Source organism: Thalassophryne amazonica, chromosome 14 (genome assembly GCF_902500255.1).
Source record: "Thalassophryne amazonica chromosome 14, fThaAma1.1, whole genome shotgun sequence".
Classification (NCBI taxonomy): domain Eukaryota; kingdom Metazoa; phylum Chordata; class Actinopteri; order Batrachoidiformes; family Batrachoididae; genus Thalassophryne; species Thalassophryne amazonica.
The window spans coordinates 71,929,579-71,949,363 of record NC_047116.1 but is presented as its reverse complement, the minus strand read 5'-3'; the positions used below and the strand labels follow the sequence as shown (position 1 = coordinate 71,949,363).

The window sequence follows — 19,785 nt, the reverse complement described above, 5'->3', positions numbered from 1 at the left end:
CATCCAGGGGGCATCCGGAAAAGATGCCTGAACCACCTCAACTGACTCCTTTTGACGTGGAGGAGCAGCGGCTCGACTCCGAGCTCCTCCCGAGTGACCGAGCTCCTCACCCTATCTCTAAGGGAGCGCCCAGCCACCCTGCGGAGGAAACTCATCTCGGCCGCTTGTACCTGCGATCTCGTTCTTTTGGTCATGAGCCAAATGTCATGACCATAGGTGAGGATCGGAACATAGATCGATCGGTAAATCGAGAGCTTTGCCCCCCTACTCAGCTCTCTCTTCACCACGACGGTCCGATACAGCGACTGCATCACTGCAGACGCTGCACCAATCCGTCTATCGATCTCACGCTCCATCTGTCCCTCACTCGTGAACAAGACCCCGAGATACTTAAACTCCTCCACTTGAGGCAAGGACACTCCACCGACCTGAAAAGGGTAAAGCACCTTTTTCCGTTCGAGAACCATGGCCTTGGATTTGGAGGTGCTGATTTTCATCCTGGATGCCCCACACTTGGCTGCAAACCGCCCCAGTGCACGCTGAAGGTCCTGATTTGACGAAGCCAATAGAACCACATCATCCGCAAACAGCAGAGACGAGATTCTGTGGTTCCCAAACCAGACCCCCTCTACACCCTGGCTGCGCCTAGAAATTCTGTCCATAAAAATAATGAACAGAACTGGTGACAAAGGGCAGCCCTGGCAGAGCCCAACGTGCACTGGAAACAGGTTTGACTTACTACTGGCAATGCGAATCAAGCTCCTGCTGTGGTCGTACAGGGACCAGATAGCCCTTAGCAAAGGACCCCGGACCCCGTACTCCCAGAGCACTCCCCACAGGGTGCCCCGAGGGACACGGTTGAATGCCTTCTCCAGATCCACAAAACACATGTGGACTGGTTGGGTGAAGTCCCATTAACCCTCGAGCACCCGATGGAGCGTGTAGAGCTGGTCCAGTGTGCTGCGACCAGGACGAAAACCACACTGCTCCTCCTTAATCCGAGGTTCGACCATCGGTCGAATTCTCCTCTCCAGTACTCTGGAATAGACCTTACCGGGGAGGCTGAGGAGTGTGATCCCCCTATAGTTGGAACACACCTTCCAGTCCCCCTTCTTAAACAGAGGGACCACCACCCCGGTCTGCCAATCCAGAGGCACTGTCCCCGATCACCACGCGATGTTGCAGAGGCGTGTCAGCCAAGACAGTCCCACAACATCCAGAGACGTAAGGTACTCAGGACGGATTTCATCCACCCCAGGAGCCTTGCCACCGAGGAGCTTTCTAACCACCTCGGTGACTTCTGCCTGGGTAATGGATGAGTCCGCCTCTGGGTCCCCAGTCTCTGCTTCCTCTTCGGAAGACATGACGATGGGATTGAGGAGATCCTCGAAGTACTCCTTCCACCGCCAAACAACATCCCCAGTCAGGGTCAACAGCTCCCCACCCGCACCATAAACAGTGCCGGTGGAGAGCTGCTTCCGCCTCCTGAGGCATCAGACGGTTTGCCAGAATCTCTTCGAGGCCGACCGATAGACCTCCTCCATAGCCTCCCCGAACTCCTCCCAGACCCGAGTTTTTGCCTCTGCGACCGCACGGGCACCAGGACACCCTGACTATATATATTATATATATAATATACACAAATACAATATACACAAACTTTGATTAAAGAATGATAATTTTTAGAATTGAGTATTTGTCCCAGTGAGATATGAGTGAGTGAGAAGGGAAGAAAATGTAAGTGTAAAAGTAATAAAAGAAAGAAAGAAAATAAATAGAATAGCTAATCATGGCAGGCATGAATTAGGTGGGATCAATCTTACGTTATCTGAAGAACAAAAATATGTAAATGAGAGAGAATCAGCTCAGTTATTACTTGAAATTGTTGACGTTCTAATAAGCTGTCTATGTGCGGTCCTCATAAGTTTGGAGTGGCAAGATGGCCGCCAGTTTGCTTCAGCGGATTGTACAGCGTGTGTGGGCCAATGAGCGATCCAATAATATATACAGATCATTGGAGCTGCTGAGGGAGCTGAATCTTATCCTGAGCCACCTGAGGCAGCAGCTGGGTCAGACAAAGAAAAAGATACAATTCCTGCCCCTTGAACAATTGCAAGACGAACGTTGTGTGCTGCACATGTGAGAAATACATCTGCATAGCCCATGTTCACGTTTGCACATATTGTCCCACATGTGCAAGCTGTTATTAGCTGTGGTATTGTGTTGCCTGTCTGACCGTGCATCCCTCCCAACAGCAGGTGAAATGTTTCACGGTTCCCCATTTTGTTTTTGGTTTAGGGATTTTCTTCTGGTTTCTGCGTCTTTCGTGTTATGTGTGAAGGGGCCCTTAACAAGCGGTGCAGAACCCGGCTGCTCTGCCTGTGGACTTAAGCCCCTATCACCAGTATTGCCAGTTATTTTGAAAAGTTACTTTTGCATAAAGCTGCTAATGAAGTAACTGTATAAAGTATAACTGTGAATACTTTGTTAGGAGCTGCCGCCAACTTGCAACTAATAAGTAATGTACCTAATTAAAGGTAACTAGTAATCTAACTTGGTTACTCTTAAGACTGAGTAATTAGCAAAGTAGCTAATCAGCAAAGTAGCTAATAGTTTCTTTTCTGAGCACTCAATCATAAATATAACCAAGTTAGATTACTAGTTACTTCACAGTTGGGAGGGAAAGAGGCATGGTCAGTAGTGTCAGAACACAGCCAGATTACCTCATCTACACCTGCACAGTGGCATCTAAAGTGTATGTAGACAACAATTTAGATGACAGAGACTGCCGTCACATGGCCATAAAAGGCGCTGAAGGCTGCCCGATGTCCAAACATCTGGATGGCAAAAATGGGACCAGAGTGGGAGGGAGCACTGTGTTCCTCCCTTTGCACAGTTCGTGCCGGTACTGGACACCGGACAACAACCAACGTATGGACCAGACTCATGCCATAGCTGTCCAAGCCAGCATGGTGCAGTCACTCACTCTGTCATGCAATCACACCTCCACTCACCCTCTTCTTTCTAGCGCTGCTGACCTCGCATGTGTCATGTATTGTGTTTTGTCCTATATTGTGCTGTTGGGTTTTGTTTCTGGATTATGTTGCTTTTCTGGCTGGGTGTGCCTTGCTTGGGTTTTTCTGGCCCGCATTTCTCTTGTCTGCGTTTCTTTGTGCTTGGTGGGGGGCGTTTCACTCTGGTTGAGTCACGCCTTGTTCTGGATCTTTCTGCACTTATCACTGGGAGTATTTAAACACCACTGGTTACACTGGTTTTTCCCTGATCGTTGTGCCCTGTGCCATCACTTCTAGCTCTGTACCTTGTTTATTCTAAGTCCTGCTTCCACGTTGTGTTTTGACCACCTGCCTGTATTATTGACCACGCCATTGCCTGATGTTTTGGATTTGTTTGCTTCTCTTGGACTGCCTCTCTGTGTACCGAACCCAGCTGAGCCTCTCAGTAAACGCCTCCTTGAACCAGAGCTACGTAGTTGAGTCCTGCATTTGTCTTCAGCCTTCTTTTCTGACAGCCCTGATAGAACGATCAGGCCAACAATGGAGTCAGCGGACTCAAACCCGTTCCAGTCGGCAGTTCGTCACCATAGCCGCCAGCTGGCAGAACACGAGGACCGCATCACTGCTTTAAGCGCCGGAATCTCTGACCTGGCCAAGAGACAGGACACCTTCATGTCCTCAGTGAGCACACAGATTGACCAGCTTATTACCACCCTGACACATCAGACTCTGTCCACCTCGGTTTCCACCAACCAGCCGCTTCCAGGACCGAGTGCTGCCCTGCCGGTACCTACTGCTGCCCCTGTTGTCTGTAACCAGCTGTCTCAACCTGAGCATTTCTCCAGAGAATCCGGAGATGTCAAGCCCTTTCTTACACAGTGCAACCTGCATTTCGAGTTAATTTCAGCAATGTTTCCGTCCGACAGGACGAAGATAGCATTCATCAGAACTCACCTCACCAGCCAGGTAGCAGCCTCGGCAGAGTGGAGCAGGTCGTCTCTGGCGTGTGGATCGCTCCAGGTCTTCAAGACCGCGCTCCTCCAGGTCTTCCAGCATATGTCACTGGTCCATGAGGCAGCCCGTTCCCTGATGCGGCTTCGGCAGGGAAACAGACGTGTCGCCAACTACGCCATTGATTTCCGTATTCTAGCAGTGAAGAGTAAGTGGAACCTGGCCGCACTCCATGACGTTTTCTTCCAAGGCCTGTCGACGCAGATCCGGCATCAGCTGATAGCTGTCAATCTCCCGGAACAACTGGACGAGCTAATCGCACTAGCCATCCACACTGATCGCCGGCTGGTGGACTGGCCCCGACGAGATGTGTGCACCTTGTCCCAGCGCTCAGAAACTTCGTCCGCTCATCACGCTGGGTTCTCCTCCTCCGGCTCCAGCTCGTCTCACACAGCTTCAGAAGAACCCATGCAGCTGGGACGTACCCGGCTGACCACCGAGGAGTGGCAGCGCCGGAGAGACCAGGGCTTGTGTTTCTATTGTGGTCAGGCAGGTCATGTGGTCACTGAGTGCCAAGCCAGGGGTGCCCCCGCACGGTCATAACGGGTACGACGGGTGAGTAAAAATTCTCTTACTTCTGTTACTCCTCAAAACGTGATCACGGCCAGCTTAATTTCTGATCATTCATCATGCTCTGTTCCGGTATTTATTGATTCAGGTTCAGACGCTAATTTAGTGCAATCTTCTCTCGCCAGGTCTTTACACCTTAAGCTGTACCGTCTCTCACGTCCGCTGGTAATGCATGCCGTTGATGGTCATGTGCTTGGTCACATCACCCACCGCACTCAGTCTGTTCAGCTGATCATAGCCGGTACTCACTCAGAAACGATAAGCTTTCATGTATTTGATAAAATGACTCACTGCGCCATTTTGGGGCATCCCTGGTTAAAAAAACATTATCCACAAATAAACTGGTCTGACGGACGAATCACTTCCTGGGGCTCCGCCTGTGTGGGGCGCTGTGTCACGACATCCGTGAGGATTGCTAGTTCTCTTAATCCTGATTTGACAGGAGTTCCTACTGAGTACCACGATCTTACAGAAGTATTTAGCAAAGTCAAAGCTAAGTCGCTGCTGCCACATCGTGCTTATGACTGTGCTATTGAGCTACTTCCAGGCACCAGTCCCCCACGGGGGAAGCTGTTTTCTCTGACCGGCTCTGAACGCATCGCCATGAACAAATACATCCAGGAATCCTTAGAGGCCGGTTTGATTCGGCCATCATCACCTCCCGCTGCTCCGCCGCGCGTCGCGGTGCAGCCGCTTGGCGCAAAGCAATGCCGTGATGAAGCCTCACGGGACATGTTCTGGCATGTCCAGCTCATGCACAATCACAATCGGATATTCACACGACTGGAAAGCAACCGGAATCCATCTGAAATCCACCTGAAAGCTGTCCTGAGAGACCAACACCGAGGTGGTTTTGTCCCGCGTAATGAACGGAGCCGTGGTGTGTCCCTCCGCTTTTCTTTCCATGAAAAAACTCCTGTAATGGTGGAATGTGCCGGAAAAAGTGCTGATGTCCACATCTTCTGCCTTTTTGTGAAAGTCAGACGAGGTCCTGGATCAACTAAGCTTTCACGTTGGAAATGATCTGGTTGTTCCAGCGGGGTGTCAGCTTGTCGATGGGGGCTGGGAGCGCGGCGCGCTCTCAGCAGTTGTGGGCCGTCCTTAAAGCGGCAGTAACACCCCATAATCTGTTTAATCCCCATAAAATCGTCCCTGAAAGCCATATTAATTTTTTGAACGGTGTCCACCTGGAGGTCTCTCACAGTTTCTGGAAAAAAATTGATGCAGCAAAGCTCCAAATCGTTCAGACATTTATTCGCAATAAGAAATAGACGAGAGGGGTGGACCACACCTCACTCAAAGCCTGCTCACAGGCGAATGACGCAATCGACAGGCATGAAAAAACTCACGCATGCGCACGAGGGTTCAAGCTTGGCTGACGCAATCACACGTGATTCAAATCCATATGGTTTTTTTTTTTAAATAATAAGGTCGGATACTTTTCTAACAGACCTCGTATGAAAAGAGTTCCAGTTGAAGTTGTTGTGATGCTGGTGACTATTGTGTGTTGAAATGCTCGTGTGTATATTCTTTTTCTATTGAGGACCAGTTGTTGATGTAAAGGTGGTGGAGATGTGATATTCTGACATTTATTTGTATTTAATTATAAATACTTACCTGCTAAATTACTGAGGGTAACTGTGTGTAGATTCACAAGAGAGGAAGAAGGAGTTTTTGTCAGAGTGGCAGAGTGCCATACCTCCGTGTGCTGGTCAAGTGGTCATCGTGTGTGAAACATGCCACACTCGAGTTTCCAGTAAAGTTCAGTTGAATTCCAGAAGTTGTGGACATTCGGTTCATCTCACAATCCAACACAAATAAACAACTGCAAACATTTAAAAGAAGACAATGCTCATACAGCCGAGGGTATTTTAGCATTGCTTTATATTTTGTAACTGTAGTTCCTAATTTTGCCCTGTGAACAGCTGATCAGAAATTGGCCACAGGGTGACCCTGCAGGTCGGTCATCCAGGCTATTAACCTCTAGGGGCGGGTTTGGTCGGTCAACACGTTGCCAAACACAATACAAATACATGTAATTTGGTCACTTTGGTCACAAAGACGTCAGACTTGTCAATAAAGTCAATTTAATGTAAAAATGTTCATTTCAGGTCAGCTTGGTGTATAAATCTCATCGTTCCAGGCAATGAGAGCTGTCAGCTGGCTGATAGAAGCAAATTAGAGACAAAACCAAACTGGCTGATTTCAATAGAACATCATACAGCCCGAGCGAGTTTTCACCGAGCGGCCAGTCGTGGAAGCACGAATTCGGAAGTGGCTATTCGCACGGCCGCCGTGTCCATAACTCTCATTTGGCTATTCGCACGGCAAGACTCGGAACTACTTGTATAAACAAACATACTCGGAACTACTTGTATAAACAAACATACTGCATTAAATGAGAGTTATGGACGCGGCCGCTGTTCGAATAGGGTTGGCCTTTTGCCACCAGAGTCTTGCCGTGCGAAGAGTGAAATGACAGTTATGGACACGGCCGAATAATAATAATAAAAAAAAATTCATCAAAATTGAAAAATATTATGGAGTTAAGACATCTTGAATGCAGTATGTTTGTTTATACAAGTAGTTCCAAATTTTGCCACCAGAGTCTTGCCGTGCGAATAGTGAAATGACAGTTAAGGACACGGCCGAATAAAAAAAAAAAAAATCATCAAAATCGAAAAATATTAAAGGAGTTATGACATCTTGAATGCAGTATGTTTGTTTATACAAGTTGTTACAAGTTTTGCCACCAGAGTCTTGCCGTGCGAATATCCTAATGAGAGTTATGGACACGGCCGCCGTGCGAATAGCCACGGCCTATGAATTCTTGCCTTCGGACTGGCCACTTCACTGAAGTGACGTGGCGTCGACCTCGAGAATAGTATAAAATGCATATATGACAATCATAACCAGGTATTACAGATATTTTGGACCCAGAAGTATTATAAACACGGCTTCATCTACACACTCGATATTAACCAAAAGGCAGAGAAACTTGTCATTTTTTTAAATAAAAGTACAAAATTGACATTCTGAGGTCAATATCAAGACCAGTGGAAGTGTTTCTACTTCACTGTGTTATCCACCATAAGTACTGTTTTATATATATTTATGAACACAGTTGATAATTTTAAAAATCCTGTTAAAATTATCCCAGAGAAAACAGGCTAAATTTATGATTGATGGTTGTGTGTCCCTTGTGTTTTTAAACACACCTTTGCATTGTAGTTTACTTTACAACTTTATTGCTCATAGTGCGCACGCGCACTTTTGATAGCTGACCAGTGTAGCGCAGTGAAACGCAGCCAGCTGATAGCAGCTACTGAGTCCGCTTTGTTTTGTCTATATCGAACGTAAATGTATACTTTCATTGGACCGACATAATTGACAGGATTATGGCGGTTGGAAGCTTTGGTGATTTTTTGCCCTGTTTTACAGCGGTGTAGCTAGCTCCTTAGCTAGCTCAGCATCAATGCTAGCTAGCTCCTGGAGTTTGTGACGAACTGACATCAAAAATCCTCGCCGACAGTCATGGGGATACTTTTTACCAAGCTCTGGAGGCTTTTTAATCACCAAGGTAAGCATGATATGCGGAATTTCTCAAGAAATTATTGAAGACAGCCAGTTGAAGTGCGCTTGTTGGTCAGAAAGGCCTCTGTTTTTCTGCTGCACTTTCTGCTAAATTCGAAACCAAAATAAAAACTTCATGGTATCTTGTGTTGAAAAATATATATGTTAGTTTTCTGTCTGTTTTTAGCGTTCATCACTTGTGCAGCTTTGTATTCCTGTGGTGACTTTTGCATTATTTGACTCTCAGGTGAAAGAAACCATGTCGATCCCGACTGATCATTTCATCTGTAAAACTGTGAAGTGAAACCTGAAATATGATATCAGAGAATGTTTTTTTTTCGTCACGTACGTCTCAGCTGATCCGTTTCATGTTTGACTGGAGATATGTGCATGCACATGGAAGTCAGCCACATCAGCACAACGCTTAAATCAATATAGGATCAGTGAAGGACTTAAGAGTGATTGTTTCCATATTTTTTACTCCTGGTTTGTCAAATGTCATTAGAACCCCTTTTTTGACAGCACAGCTCTTATGGACACAAACACTGTATGTTAACTGTCAAACTGAGGTATTCTCACTGATGAACATGTTCCGCACAGTAGTGTGCATTAGACTACTTCCAGATGTACACATAGTCCTTGCATGATTCTGGAAGTGACCACAAACAATTTCCATCATTGCTACATAGAAGTGGATTAGTATCTGCGCTACCAATATAGAAACCTCAGTTTGATTCCCTGTCACGTTACTTATGTATGTCCTTGAGATAAACTTGATCTCGATTGTCTCAGTCCACCCAGCTGTAAATGGGTGCTTGCCTTGGCTGGGCAAGTAACCTGTGATGGATGGTGTCTTAAGCCGTCGTCACAACCCGCCGTACTTGCACGTGCGTGCAGTCTACTTGCAAAAACGTGGGCTAAATTTGGAGATCCGTACTTCGTAAGTACTGCCTCAGTACGAATTTAGGAGCACGCAGACACGCCGTAGAGGTTTTAGTGCATGCAGAACTTTCGCTACGGTCAGGCTGCGGATTCACCAGCAGTACAGATGACGCACGCTGTGAGTACTGCCTCAGTACGGATTCAAAGCAGCACATTTTCATTCAGTTACTATTGAATTAACCAAATCCATACGTAGGCAGTACGGATTACGGCACTCACCACATACTATGGAGGCCTACAGACTTGCATGCACAACGCAGCTTCTCACTTGAACTTGGACTTTATTTCCAAACGTCAGCAACACACACTCCACAGCTTCAGTCTGTTAACTAGCTGTAACTTTTCGAGGCAAGTAAACACTCGTACAACTGACCGCTGCAGGCTGGACGTGCTCATGCATCGCCGATGCCGAAAAACACCTGCCGCTCCGGTACCGCTCATAAAAAAGAAAAGCCGACCCCACACACACACACACACACACACACACACACACACACACTGCTTTATTGTCAACTCTCTTTATCGTTACACTCCTAGAGACGTGCGTTGAACGTACTCCCTCCCTCCTCTTGCTACTGCCTCCGTACGTTTTCACAAAAACGTAGTGGCCGTGGCATCCGCAGAAAACGTACGGCGAAAAAAACAGCACAGTGGGTTGTGACCGGAGCTTTACCCAGGTGGAGTCACAGGCTCTCATCATCTTCATACTGTGTGTTTGGGAATGGGCACCAATGGGCCTTAGGACCAGTATGACTTAGTTCTTCGAGACTATATCAGAAGTACTACCCGGGTGTCAATATTTTTTTGCTTTCCACATTAAGAGCCAGTTTTTATAAGAGTCAGGGGGCAAAATGAGCCAAAATGGTAAAATCACAAAATTTAGGTTTTAGAATGCTCATATTTCCAGTATAGGGGGTGCTTTTTGCCGCCAAAATGCGAAATTGCCACTTTTCGCACAGTGACTTTTTCAGTGCTCCCTAAGTCAAAAGTGATGAAATATGGCTCATATTGTCACTCACATCTCTAGTTTCAGTAGTAAAGAGAGTTTTGTGGCTGGTTTTGTTATTGGCCCTTTTTGCACCGTTTTTGTTGGACCACTTCACCCAGAGGCCAAATATGATAAATTGACAGCTTCCTCCGATTTTCATGAAACTTGCAGAATTTGCTCCTGTAACAGGGTAAAGGGGCCTCTGTAAGTTTGAGTGCAGTGTGGCAAGCCATTTTGGCTGTAGGCTGCCACCTGGTGGCCAAATAGGAACTCCTGTACATGTGTACAGCACCCAAAGTCAGCCTCCAAAATTTTCATTGAAATCAAAGTAAGAGGTCCTAATCTATCATTACATGTAGGGCTGCCACAACTAGTCGACTAGTCACGACAACGTCGATTAATGAAACAGTCGACAACTAATTTAGTATTCAATGAGTCGCTTATTTTATTTGTCTTTGTTTTTCTCTCAGTTCATAATTTTAGGCAGAGAGCCGTCCTGCCATCATTTGAATGTTCAAACTGATTGTTTGATCAAAATGTTGTTCACTGATTTGGAAATGTTCATGTTTTCATCCCCTGACATTTCTTGGAAAATGCCTCAGGCCTTAATTTAGGAAAGTATGTATGATTCCACTAGTTGACTAATCGCAAAAATAATCATTGACAAGTCGACTATCAAAATAGTCGTTTGCGGCAGCCCTAGTTCATACCATCTTCTTGCGAGATGCTGTGGCAGGAAACATTAGATAACGAACCCGGCCCTGGCTTTGCGGTCGGATGCGGGGCTTCTCTGTGTTCTCAGGGTGAAGAAGAAGTCAGCAGGTCAAAGATCCTTTTCGTATCGTGCACCCACGGCCGTCTTCCTGCGACCGTGAGGCAGTGGGAGTCCGTGGACATTTTTAAGTCAAGACTGAAAACCTATTTTTATTCTTTCTTATGAATAGTTTTTATTTTTTATCTGTTTCATTCTTTTACTTCTGTTTTTATTCATGTATTTGAATTTTTTTTCATTCATTTTTAATTATTTATTAAATTTTATGTTGAATTGTTTGATGTAAGGCGCCTTGAGACGGCTTTTGCTGTGATTTGGCGCATTATAAGCTAATTAAATTAACGAACATTGCATCGATTAACACGCCTTTTGAAGAATATATTGAACAGAATGTCTTTTCTAAAACCCCCGAAACCAGGCCAGATACCAGGGAAAGCGCCAGTCAAATGCAAAGCATCAACCCCTGCAAGCGTAGAAGCTTCAAAGAAGAGGTATGAAGAGAAAGGAAGAGAGAGGAAGTTTGTGAGTAGCTGGACACAGGATTATCCATGGCTGGGGCACAAGGAAGAGGACAACACAATATACAAGGTCTATTAGAAAAGTATCCTACCTTTTTATTTTTTTCAAAAACTATATGGATTTGAATCACGTGCGATTACATCAGCCAACCTTGAACCCTCGTGCGCATGCGTGAGTTTTTTCACGCCTGTCGGTTACGTCATTCGCCTGTGGGCAGGCTTTGAGTGAGGAGTGGTCCACCCCTCCCGTCGGAATTCCTTTGTCTGAGAAGTTGCTGAGATACTGGTGCTTTGCTTGATCAAAATTTTTTCAGAACCTGTGAGGCACATCGAAGTGGACATCATTCGAGAAATTCAGCTGGTTTTCGGTGAAAATTTAACGGCTGTTGAGAGATTATGGAGTGTTACTGTCGCTTTAAGGACTTCCCACGGAGCGGGACGTCACGCAGTGCTCCGAGGCGCCGTCGCCAGCCTGTTTCGAGCTGAAAACCTCCAAATTTAAGCCTCTGTTGACCCAGGACGTCGTGAGAGAACAGAGAACTTTCAGAAGCCGTCGGGATCAGCAGTTTATCTGGACATTCCACTGTTAAAGGAGATTTTGTAATGAAAGATGTGCGGACTGATTGGCGCATTGGAAGGCAGCTGGCGCGGCGCGCCGCCACAGGAAAAACACCTCCGTGTTGATAACCATTTGTAAAAACCAGGCGGCTTTTGATGGCTTTCAGTTGAGTGAGTATCTGAGAAATTGTTTAACAGCTGGACATGTTCCAACTTGTCTTTAAGGCTTCCAACAGAGATGTTTTTCCTGTGGTGGTGCGCCGCGCCAGCTGCCTGCCGACGCGCCAATCCATCCGCACGTCTTTCATTACAAAATCTCCTTTAACAGTGGAATGTCCGGATAAACTGCTGATCCCGACCTCTTCTGAAAGTTCTCTGTTCTCTTAAATTTGGAGGTTTTCAGCTCGAAACAGGCCGACGACGGCGCTTTGGAGCGCTGTGCTACGTCCCACTCCGTGGGAAGTCCTTAAAGCGACAGTAACACTCCATAATCTCTCATCAGCCGTTAAAATTTTCACCGAAAACCAGCTGAATTTCTCGAATGGTGTCCACTTCGATGTGCCTCACAGGTTCTAAAAAAATTTTGATCAAGCAAAACGCCAGTCTCTCAGGAAGTTCCCAGACAAAAGAAATCCGATGAGAGGGGTGGACCACTCCACTCAAAGCCTGCCCACAGGCGAATGACGCAACCGACAGGCATGAAAAAACTCATGTATGCGCATGAGGGTTCAAGGTTGGCTGATGTAATCACACGTGATTCAAATCCATATAGTTTTTGAAAAAAATAAAAAGGTCGGATACTTTTCTAATAGACCTCGTACTGCCATGTCTGTTGAGATTTTCCTTTAATTGAGGACTAGTAAGTCATTTTTAAATGTTGAAATAAAAGAATTTGATTTGCTTTATAAAATACATACTGGCAAATGATCATGCATTGAACAGTGATGAATTCAGAAAACGCACAGGAGAGAAGCAGATGCATATTGGCATTTACCAATTATTTAAATTTTTTCCCCAATTATGAACAATTGCGGGAGAGAAACATTATGAGCTATGTCTTGGTTAACAGATTAAAAGGCTAGAGGCTATGCATGCAATATGCAATAAAATGTTTTTGGAAATTGAATTTTACCACCCACACAGGAGAGAAGGTTTTTATTAAGTGACAAGTCAGAGCAAAGTATATGTGATAAATATTTAATTTGAATCTCACTCACAGGTTGTCCGGACAACCAGCTTTTCCTATAGGACAAGTTAACTGCCAGGGCTACTTGTCCTATGGACAAGTACACTAAAAAGCTTAATGTCAATGCCTGCTAAGTATACACACTCTGCTCAATACTTTGTTGATGTACCATTTGACAGCAATTAAAGTCTCCATTCTTGAATGTGATGCCACAAGTGTGGCGTATTTGATGAGCAGTTTTGCCCATTTCTCTTTGCAGCACTTTGCAAGCTCCATCAGGTTGGATGGGGAGTGCCGGTGCACAGACATTTTTCAGATCTCTCCAGAGATGTTCAATCGGATTCAGGTCTGGGCTCTGGCTTGGCCACTCAAGGGCATTCACAGAGTTGTGCTGAAGCCTCTTTGATGTCTTTTCTGTGTGGTTATGGTCCTTGTCCTGCTGAAAGATGAACCTTCGCCCCAGTCTGAGGTCAAGAATGCTCTGGAGCAGGTTTTCATCTGGGATGTCTCTGTACATTGCTGCTTTCATCTTTCCCTCAATCCTGACTAGTCTCCTAGTTCCTGCCACTGAACAACATCCTTCAGCTTCGGCTGGCCGGCCACTCCAGCATGGCCTGGCCTGGCCTTCAAACAGCCGCTGAAAAAAGCTTCTCCCAGCAGGGTGATGTTTGTCACTCATTCTCCTTTTTCTCTTAATATCATGGTTATGACTGGCAGGCCGTGTGTTTCACTTTTTCCTGTCGCGAATCCATGATGGAAAGAGAGTGACGGAGAAATCGCCGCCCCCTCTGCACGCTGTTGTCGTGTCTAATGTGTTCAACGCAAGTGAAAGAGTCAAATTGATCGACCGACGTGTCCGATGTGAAAGGCCCTTAACTGCTTGGCTGCGGTCCACTAATGCGAGTGTGTGCATCTGATGCATTTCAGTCTGATTTCACCAAGACACGATTGAGCTGTGCACACGCAGTATGACTTTTTTTCCTTTAGATTATGGCAAAACAAACACTTGTTTTGTACCGTTGTGCAGCCAGTGGCCAGTTTCAGTCACGTTAACCTATGTATTGCCATAAATCTTAAATATCTCTTTCTTATCTTTCAGAGCACAAAGTCATTATCGTGGGCCTTGACAATGCTGGCAAAACGACAATCCTTTACCAGTTGTAAGTATTGCTCCTTAAATTTTCTGTTTCATTTAGCACAAAAAATAAATATTGGAGCTTATTGTTCAGCCACATGGGTTAGCATGTAACCATTCTGAGTCCAAGCCCGGACAAATGAGGAGGCTAAGAGGGAGGCAGGGCATTCACTGTAAATTTTGTCAAATCTCAGGCACATGGGGTGTGCATCCTGTACATTCTGAGTGTCGGTCCCATGCCTCGATAAATGAGAAGGTTTGCATCAGGAAGGGTATCGGACATGAAAAATGCCACAAGAAAATATGCAGGTCAGCGACTTTAACAACTGCCACCGGTGCTGTTGCCCAGCAGGTTGCTGGTAGAAAAAATTAGGTACTACTAGGTAAAGAAGAAGACGAGAATATATCCAGAGACAGTGGGAAAGGAGGAAAACTAGAAGGGTGGAAGGCAGAGTCGGGTCTTTGAATATTGGCAGTATGATTGGTAAAGGGAGAGAGCTGACTGATAAGATGAAGGATGAACGTAGTCATATTGTGTGTACAAGAAGCTAAGTGGAAGGGAAGTATGACCAGGAGGGAGGTGGTTTCAAGTTGTTGTATCATGTATAAATGGAATGAGAAATAGTGTTGGGGCAATTTTAAAGGAGGACTACATTAATGGGTTTTTCACACTACATGTGCATACGTGTTGTGCATTGCTCTACAACACATTATTTTCAGTGAGAAGCTTCGCACAAATAATGCATCGTGGACTAATGTGGCACAAGCTGTGGCTGTGCGGTGCTCAGCTGTGAGTGCTCACCACCGCTTGACATCAAGCTCACTGCAGTCAAAGTTCAACCCAGTCCAACATTCACCACGACACGCTATGATGTATTTTCACTCATCCAATAGAAATGAGGTATCAGTCCAAAACAGAAGACATCAGAATGCAGAAATGTCAGAGGAACATCAGAAAGCTCCTGCTAATTCAGACAGCAGTTTTCTTAGGAAAAATCCTTAGGGTTTTTTTTTGTTTTGTTTTTTTAACCTCTAGATAAATTTCTGTTCTATGTCATTCTTCTTGACCATCAGAGGGCGGTGCATTAGCACCTGGATTATTCCATGTGCGCATGAGCAGAGGTCGAGTCTTACATCAGCAAAGTCATGCCAGTAGGTGTGACCTGGATGACGTCAGCAGCAGTATATGAGAGCATGTCACCCAACATTCAGTTCTTTTTCCATCTCTCGCATGGGAAGCAGACGGTCAAACTTTTTTGGCTCACTTGTTGATCAGATCCTCGTGTGGTTGGAGTTGCGCATACGCGCCCTACAGAGTCTGGAAGACCATGAGTTCTTCACTCTGATCCACTTACCGCTGTGGGTGAGTAGCCCCGCTTGCTGCGGGTGTTTGATTGAATTGGCCTCAGCTTACTGTGAGTAATTCTGTTTTGCTACAAGTGAGCAGTTGTGGCTTAACTTGTTTTCCGCTACTGTGTGCAGGACGTGTGGCTCTCATTTTCCTACGAGTGCATGTTAATTAGGGTGGCCAGAAAATGTATAGGAATTTTTTTTTTTTTTTTTTTCCAAATTTGATATTGCACACCCCCTTATTTTGTGAGAATCATTGAAAAAAACAATGCCTGTGAAATTTTTAAGCCAATCCAATAAGTGGAAGTGGTCTCCCAGAGGCATTAAAGATCAGTATAATTCAGTAGGATTTGGCGCATATGAAGTCTTAGAACATATAATCACTGTAATACTTGTGTAATAGTATTAACGAAAATATCTATTTGTAGAAAGTGATATAAGTAAATCAATAAATGTTCATCATATTTTGGTTCTGATGCATTTTGTTCTTGATTATATTGACCAAAGGTTAAATACAGTCAAATTGGAAAGGATAGAAATCTTTATGTAGTGTAATGACACTGGCTTTATTCTGGATGAGACTCGCTGAAATTTCTAATTTCGCAAAAAATAGTGGGGCCTTGGGAGACCACTTAGACATGATGGATTTTCATGACATTTTAACATGTTTTCTTCACCATTTCTCCTAAAATGAAGGTGTGTGCAACTTGAAATTCAAAAAAAAAAAAAAAAAAAAAAAAATTTTGGTCACCCTAATGTTAATTTATTACCACTACTATGTGCAACGCTAATGTATTTAGGGTATGCCGGGCATGTTGTACTGTAGGACATGCTGCACTGTCTTGATGCTTTAGTATGAATGTTAATTTGTCGGTCTGAGTTTATTATACACCATCTTTTTTTCATGCGCCGTTCGTCCATGTGCCCACTTCGCTTTGGTGCTGTAAAATTACACTGTTGTGAGTTTGGACTCTGTTGTGAGTGTTTTTTTGTTTTTTTTTCTGCTCCAAGCGTGCAGCTCGCTGATGCCTTCTTGAATTTCACGCTGCCGTGCTTGAAGTTCACGCTTGAAATTCACGCTTGAAATTCATGCTTGAAATTCGCACTTGAAGTTCACGCTGCCGCGCTTTAAAATTAACGCTGCTGTGTGATGTGTCACTCCTCTGCATCTTTGTTCCATGTGCTGAGTTTGGATGCTGTGCTATGCACGTTTTTCCACGTGCTCCAAACGTGCAGCTCACTGATGTCTTTGAAAATACTCTGTAGTTGTGAGTGTTTTCGCTCCTGCTCTACAGCTGTTGCTCCACGTGCAGAGTTTGGATGCTGTATCTGCGCTCCTGTTGCACTGTTGTTCTAATGCATTGTGGCTTATTCTCTGACTTTGCTGCCGGTTGCGAGTGTTTATTTCCTCTTTCCTGCAGCAGCTGTTTTCACTTCCTGTGCTTTTCCACTGCTCTGTGAGTACTAGGGCTGCCATGACCTGTCGACGAGTCATGACTACGTCGACTGTTGAAGCCATCGACAACTAATTTAGTAGTCGATGAGTCATTTGCTTTGAACCTTGAACCAATGAAGCAGTGCTTCATCCGCTGCTTCATTGGATCTTTTCTTTACTCCTCTTCAGAAGCGGCAGCTCTGCTTCTTATCCCCTCTCAAAGCCATTAAAATATGTCAATTGTGAGTCACTTTTGTGTGGATTAAACTGAGTAACTGGGAGAAAGAAATGAGAATCGTCCTCCGTTCCAGTCAAGTTAGAAAGATAGCATCTGCTCAGAATTAATAACTTCAAAGCGAATCGTCATTTAAATCAAATGACACCTCTTTCCAAACATTTAATACAAACATTAAACTGCAGTCGATCAGTTTTTTTTTTCCTTTATTTTTTGAGAATGTTTCAAATGAAGTTTCTTCCAGTTGCCTATGCTATGACATCACAAGTGCTCTTAACACACTGTTGAATGTAAACACATGTATAGAAATATCAGTAAAACTCCTTACAAAGTCTCAAAAATAGGCTAATTATTTGACTAATATTCATAAATAAGAGCAAGAAATATAATTTGCTACTTTCTGATGTCACATTAGAATTTAAGTGTAAGATCTTTAGCTATTTTACTGCAGTATCTATCCATGTATGCACACCAGGCTGCACAAAATCAGCACTTGTGACTTCATACATGTAGCACATGTAAGGCTGGTCAGTTTTTAAAAAAAACATAAAAAATAAGCTAATCTATTGCAAATCTTGTTGTTTAAGATGTCACTATTTCAACATATCTCTTATTTTAGGGGTTAACATTGAGTAATGTGTCCCTTTAAGCATCCAAACATACCTTGAAATGAAAACAAATTCACGGTTAACGAGTTATTTAGTGGAAACCAAAATCAAGATAGCTGCCATGGGGGCATCTTGATTATTGGAGCATGCCACAAATCTACAGTATATGAAACATCCTTACCACCCTAACATACTTTTAGTACCCTGAGAAAATGAAAACAAAAGGGCCGGGCATTTTTTTTTTATAAGGCAGAAAATAAAATCAATATGGCCACCATGCATGTAGTAGCCATCTTGATTTATCAGAGTGGGATGTGAATTTAAAGGGAAATCATAGCAGGATGTGCATAAAAAGGAATCATCCTAAAACCAACCTCAGCGCACCCTAGAATAAATGACATGCATTTTTTTTAGTTATCAGAAGTCGAATTTGAAAAACAGCTTTTCAAAGAATGTGAATTGATGGAAAATCAGGAAACTCATGGTGACTCACCTTCAGAAAGCTTTATAGAGTAGGGCTATATCTGTACAGTTCAAGAATCCCAGTCCAAATGAGGATTCTGAAGCCACCGATCAAAATAAACATATTGTTTACAACTTGTACCCTGTGACACTGATTGCACTTAGCATGGACTCATTGAGCTGCACTTGGTGCTTCTGCACTTGCATTGCTGCTTCATTCTAAAGTGATATATTGCAAGTAATTAATCTGAGGGCCCCTAAATTCAATGAAGCATAAACATGCAATCAGTACTTGACCAATTTCATCTTTAAAAGACAGGTTACTTATATTGACTAATAATATTAGACTGTGTGTATCCAGCCGTCACACTGTACATGTGACAGATGGACACTGTATGACCAAAATGATGATTTCCATCTCTGAAACCTTCAATATCCCAAAGTTAAATATGTGTGAATCATAAAGCTTCACAAATTCTGATTTGAGTAAAAATGTTACCTTCATCTATGTAAATTGGCAGTGAATTAAGAAAAATTATGTCCAATATCATAAAAAGAACAAAATCATTGAGCCTTAAGAGATCTGTCCTCATGCAAAAGTAAATGCAATTTGTGAAAAATGCACAAATATCTGTTGTAAACACTGTGACTATGCAAAAATTATGCATACAAATGATACCTTTTCCATACAAATAATGTACAGTACTAAAGGGAAAAAATGTCCCACAACATGTTTGTCCGTCACATGTGTGACGGAAGGACATTTTGTGGGATGGAAATGGTTCATTGGTTGTGTGGACTTGGCCACTTGAATTTTTTTCATGGATGTCATTATAGAGTATGCCTGTGGGTAGGTCTTCATCACACTTAGGTCAATATTTTTTTATCTTTCCACAGTGAGGAGCAGCAGCGTGTAGTGTTATGGACTCTTTCGATCAACCAGTAGCTGTTTTGGGCACTTCCACAAGTTTTAACGTGTTTTTTTATCCACTAAATGCAAGGTGACTTGTGTGTATGGTAAATTTTAGTAATTTTGCATTATACTTCATTGAAGAAAAACAGGACGGACCAGCTGCAATTGCCCCGAAAGTACCACATGCCATATAGCAATGAAAACTAGAAACAATAATGATGCTGTAAATATGATGTTTCTTAGTGATTAATAGGCGTACATCTTATTTCTGTCCAGCTGAATTTACATTATATCAAAGATGTTACATTATTTTGGAAAAAACATCGTATTGTTGGGTCAATTAATGCTCACTGTGGGACTATTAAACACACCAGCCACCTGAATTTGTCTTGACAGATTCTTAGGAGCAGTGGCAAAACAATAAGGCCAATAACTTCTTTGAAAAATGAGTTTTGTCTGTTTCTGAAACTTGAATTGAAGGTATTTGGTTTTGATGCCCAGCATTGTGAACACGC

General features: G+C 43.9%; 1 protein-coding gene across 1 annotated transcript in view; it reads left to right on the top strand.

Annotated features, from left to right (window-relative positions):
* The first annotated feature begins 7,859 nt into the window (after positions 1 to 7,859).
* The window catches only part of arl5a (ADP-ribosylation factor-like 5A), a 70,934-nt gene continuing 59,008 nt past the window's right edge, over positions 7,860 to 19,785 (top strand). Inside the window, exons 1-2 of the mRNA XM_034186663.1 lie at positions 7,860 to 8,175; positions 14,232 to 14,292. Coding sequence (XP_034042554.1) covers positions 8,130 to 8,175; positions 14,232 to 14,292 — 107 coding nt within the window. The 5' untranslated portion in view covers positions 7,860 to 8,129. The remainder of the gene's footprint in view (positions 8,176 to 14,231; positions 14,293 to 19,785) is intronic.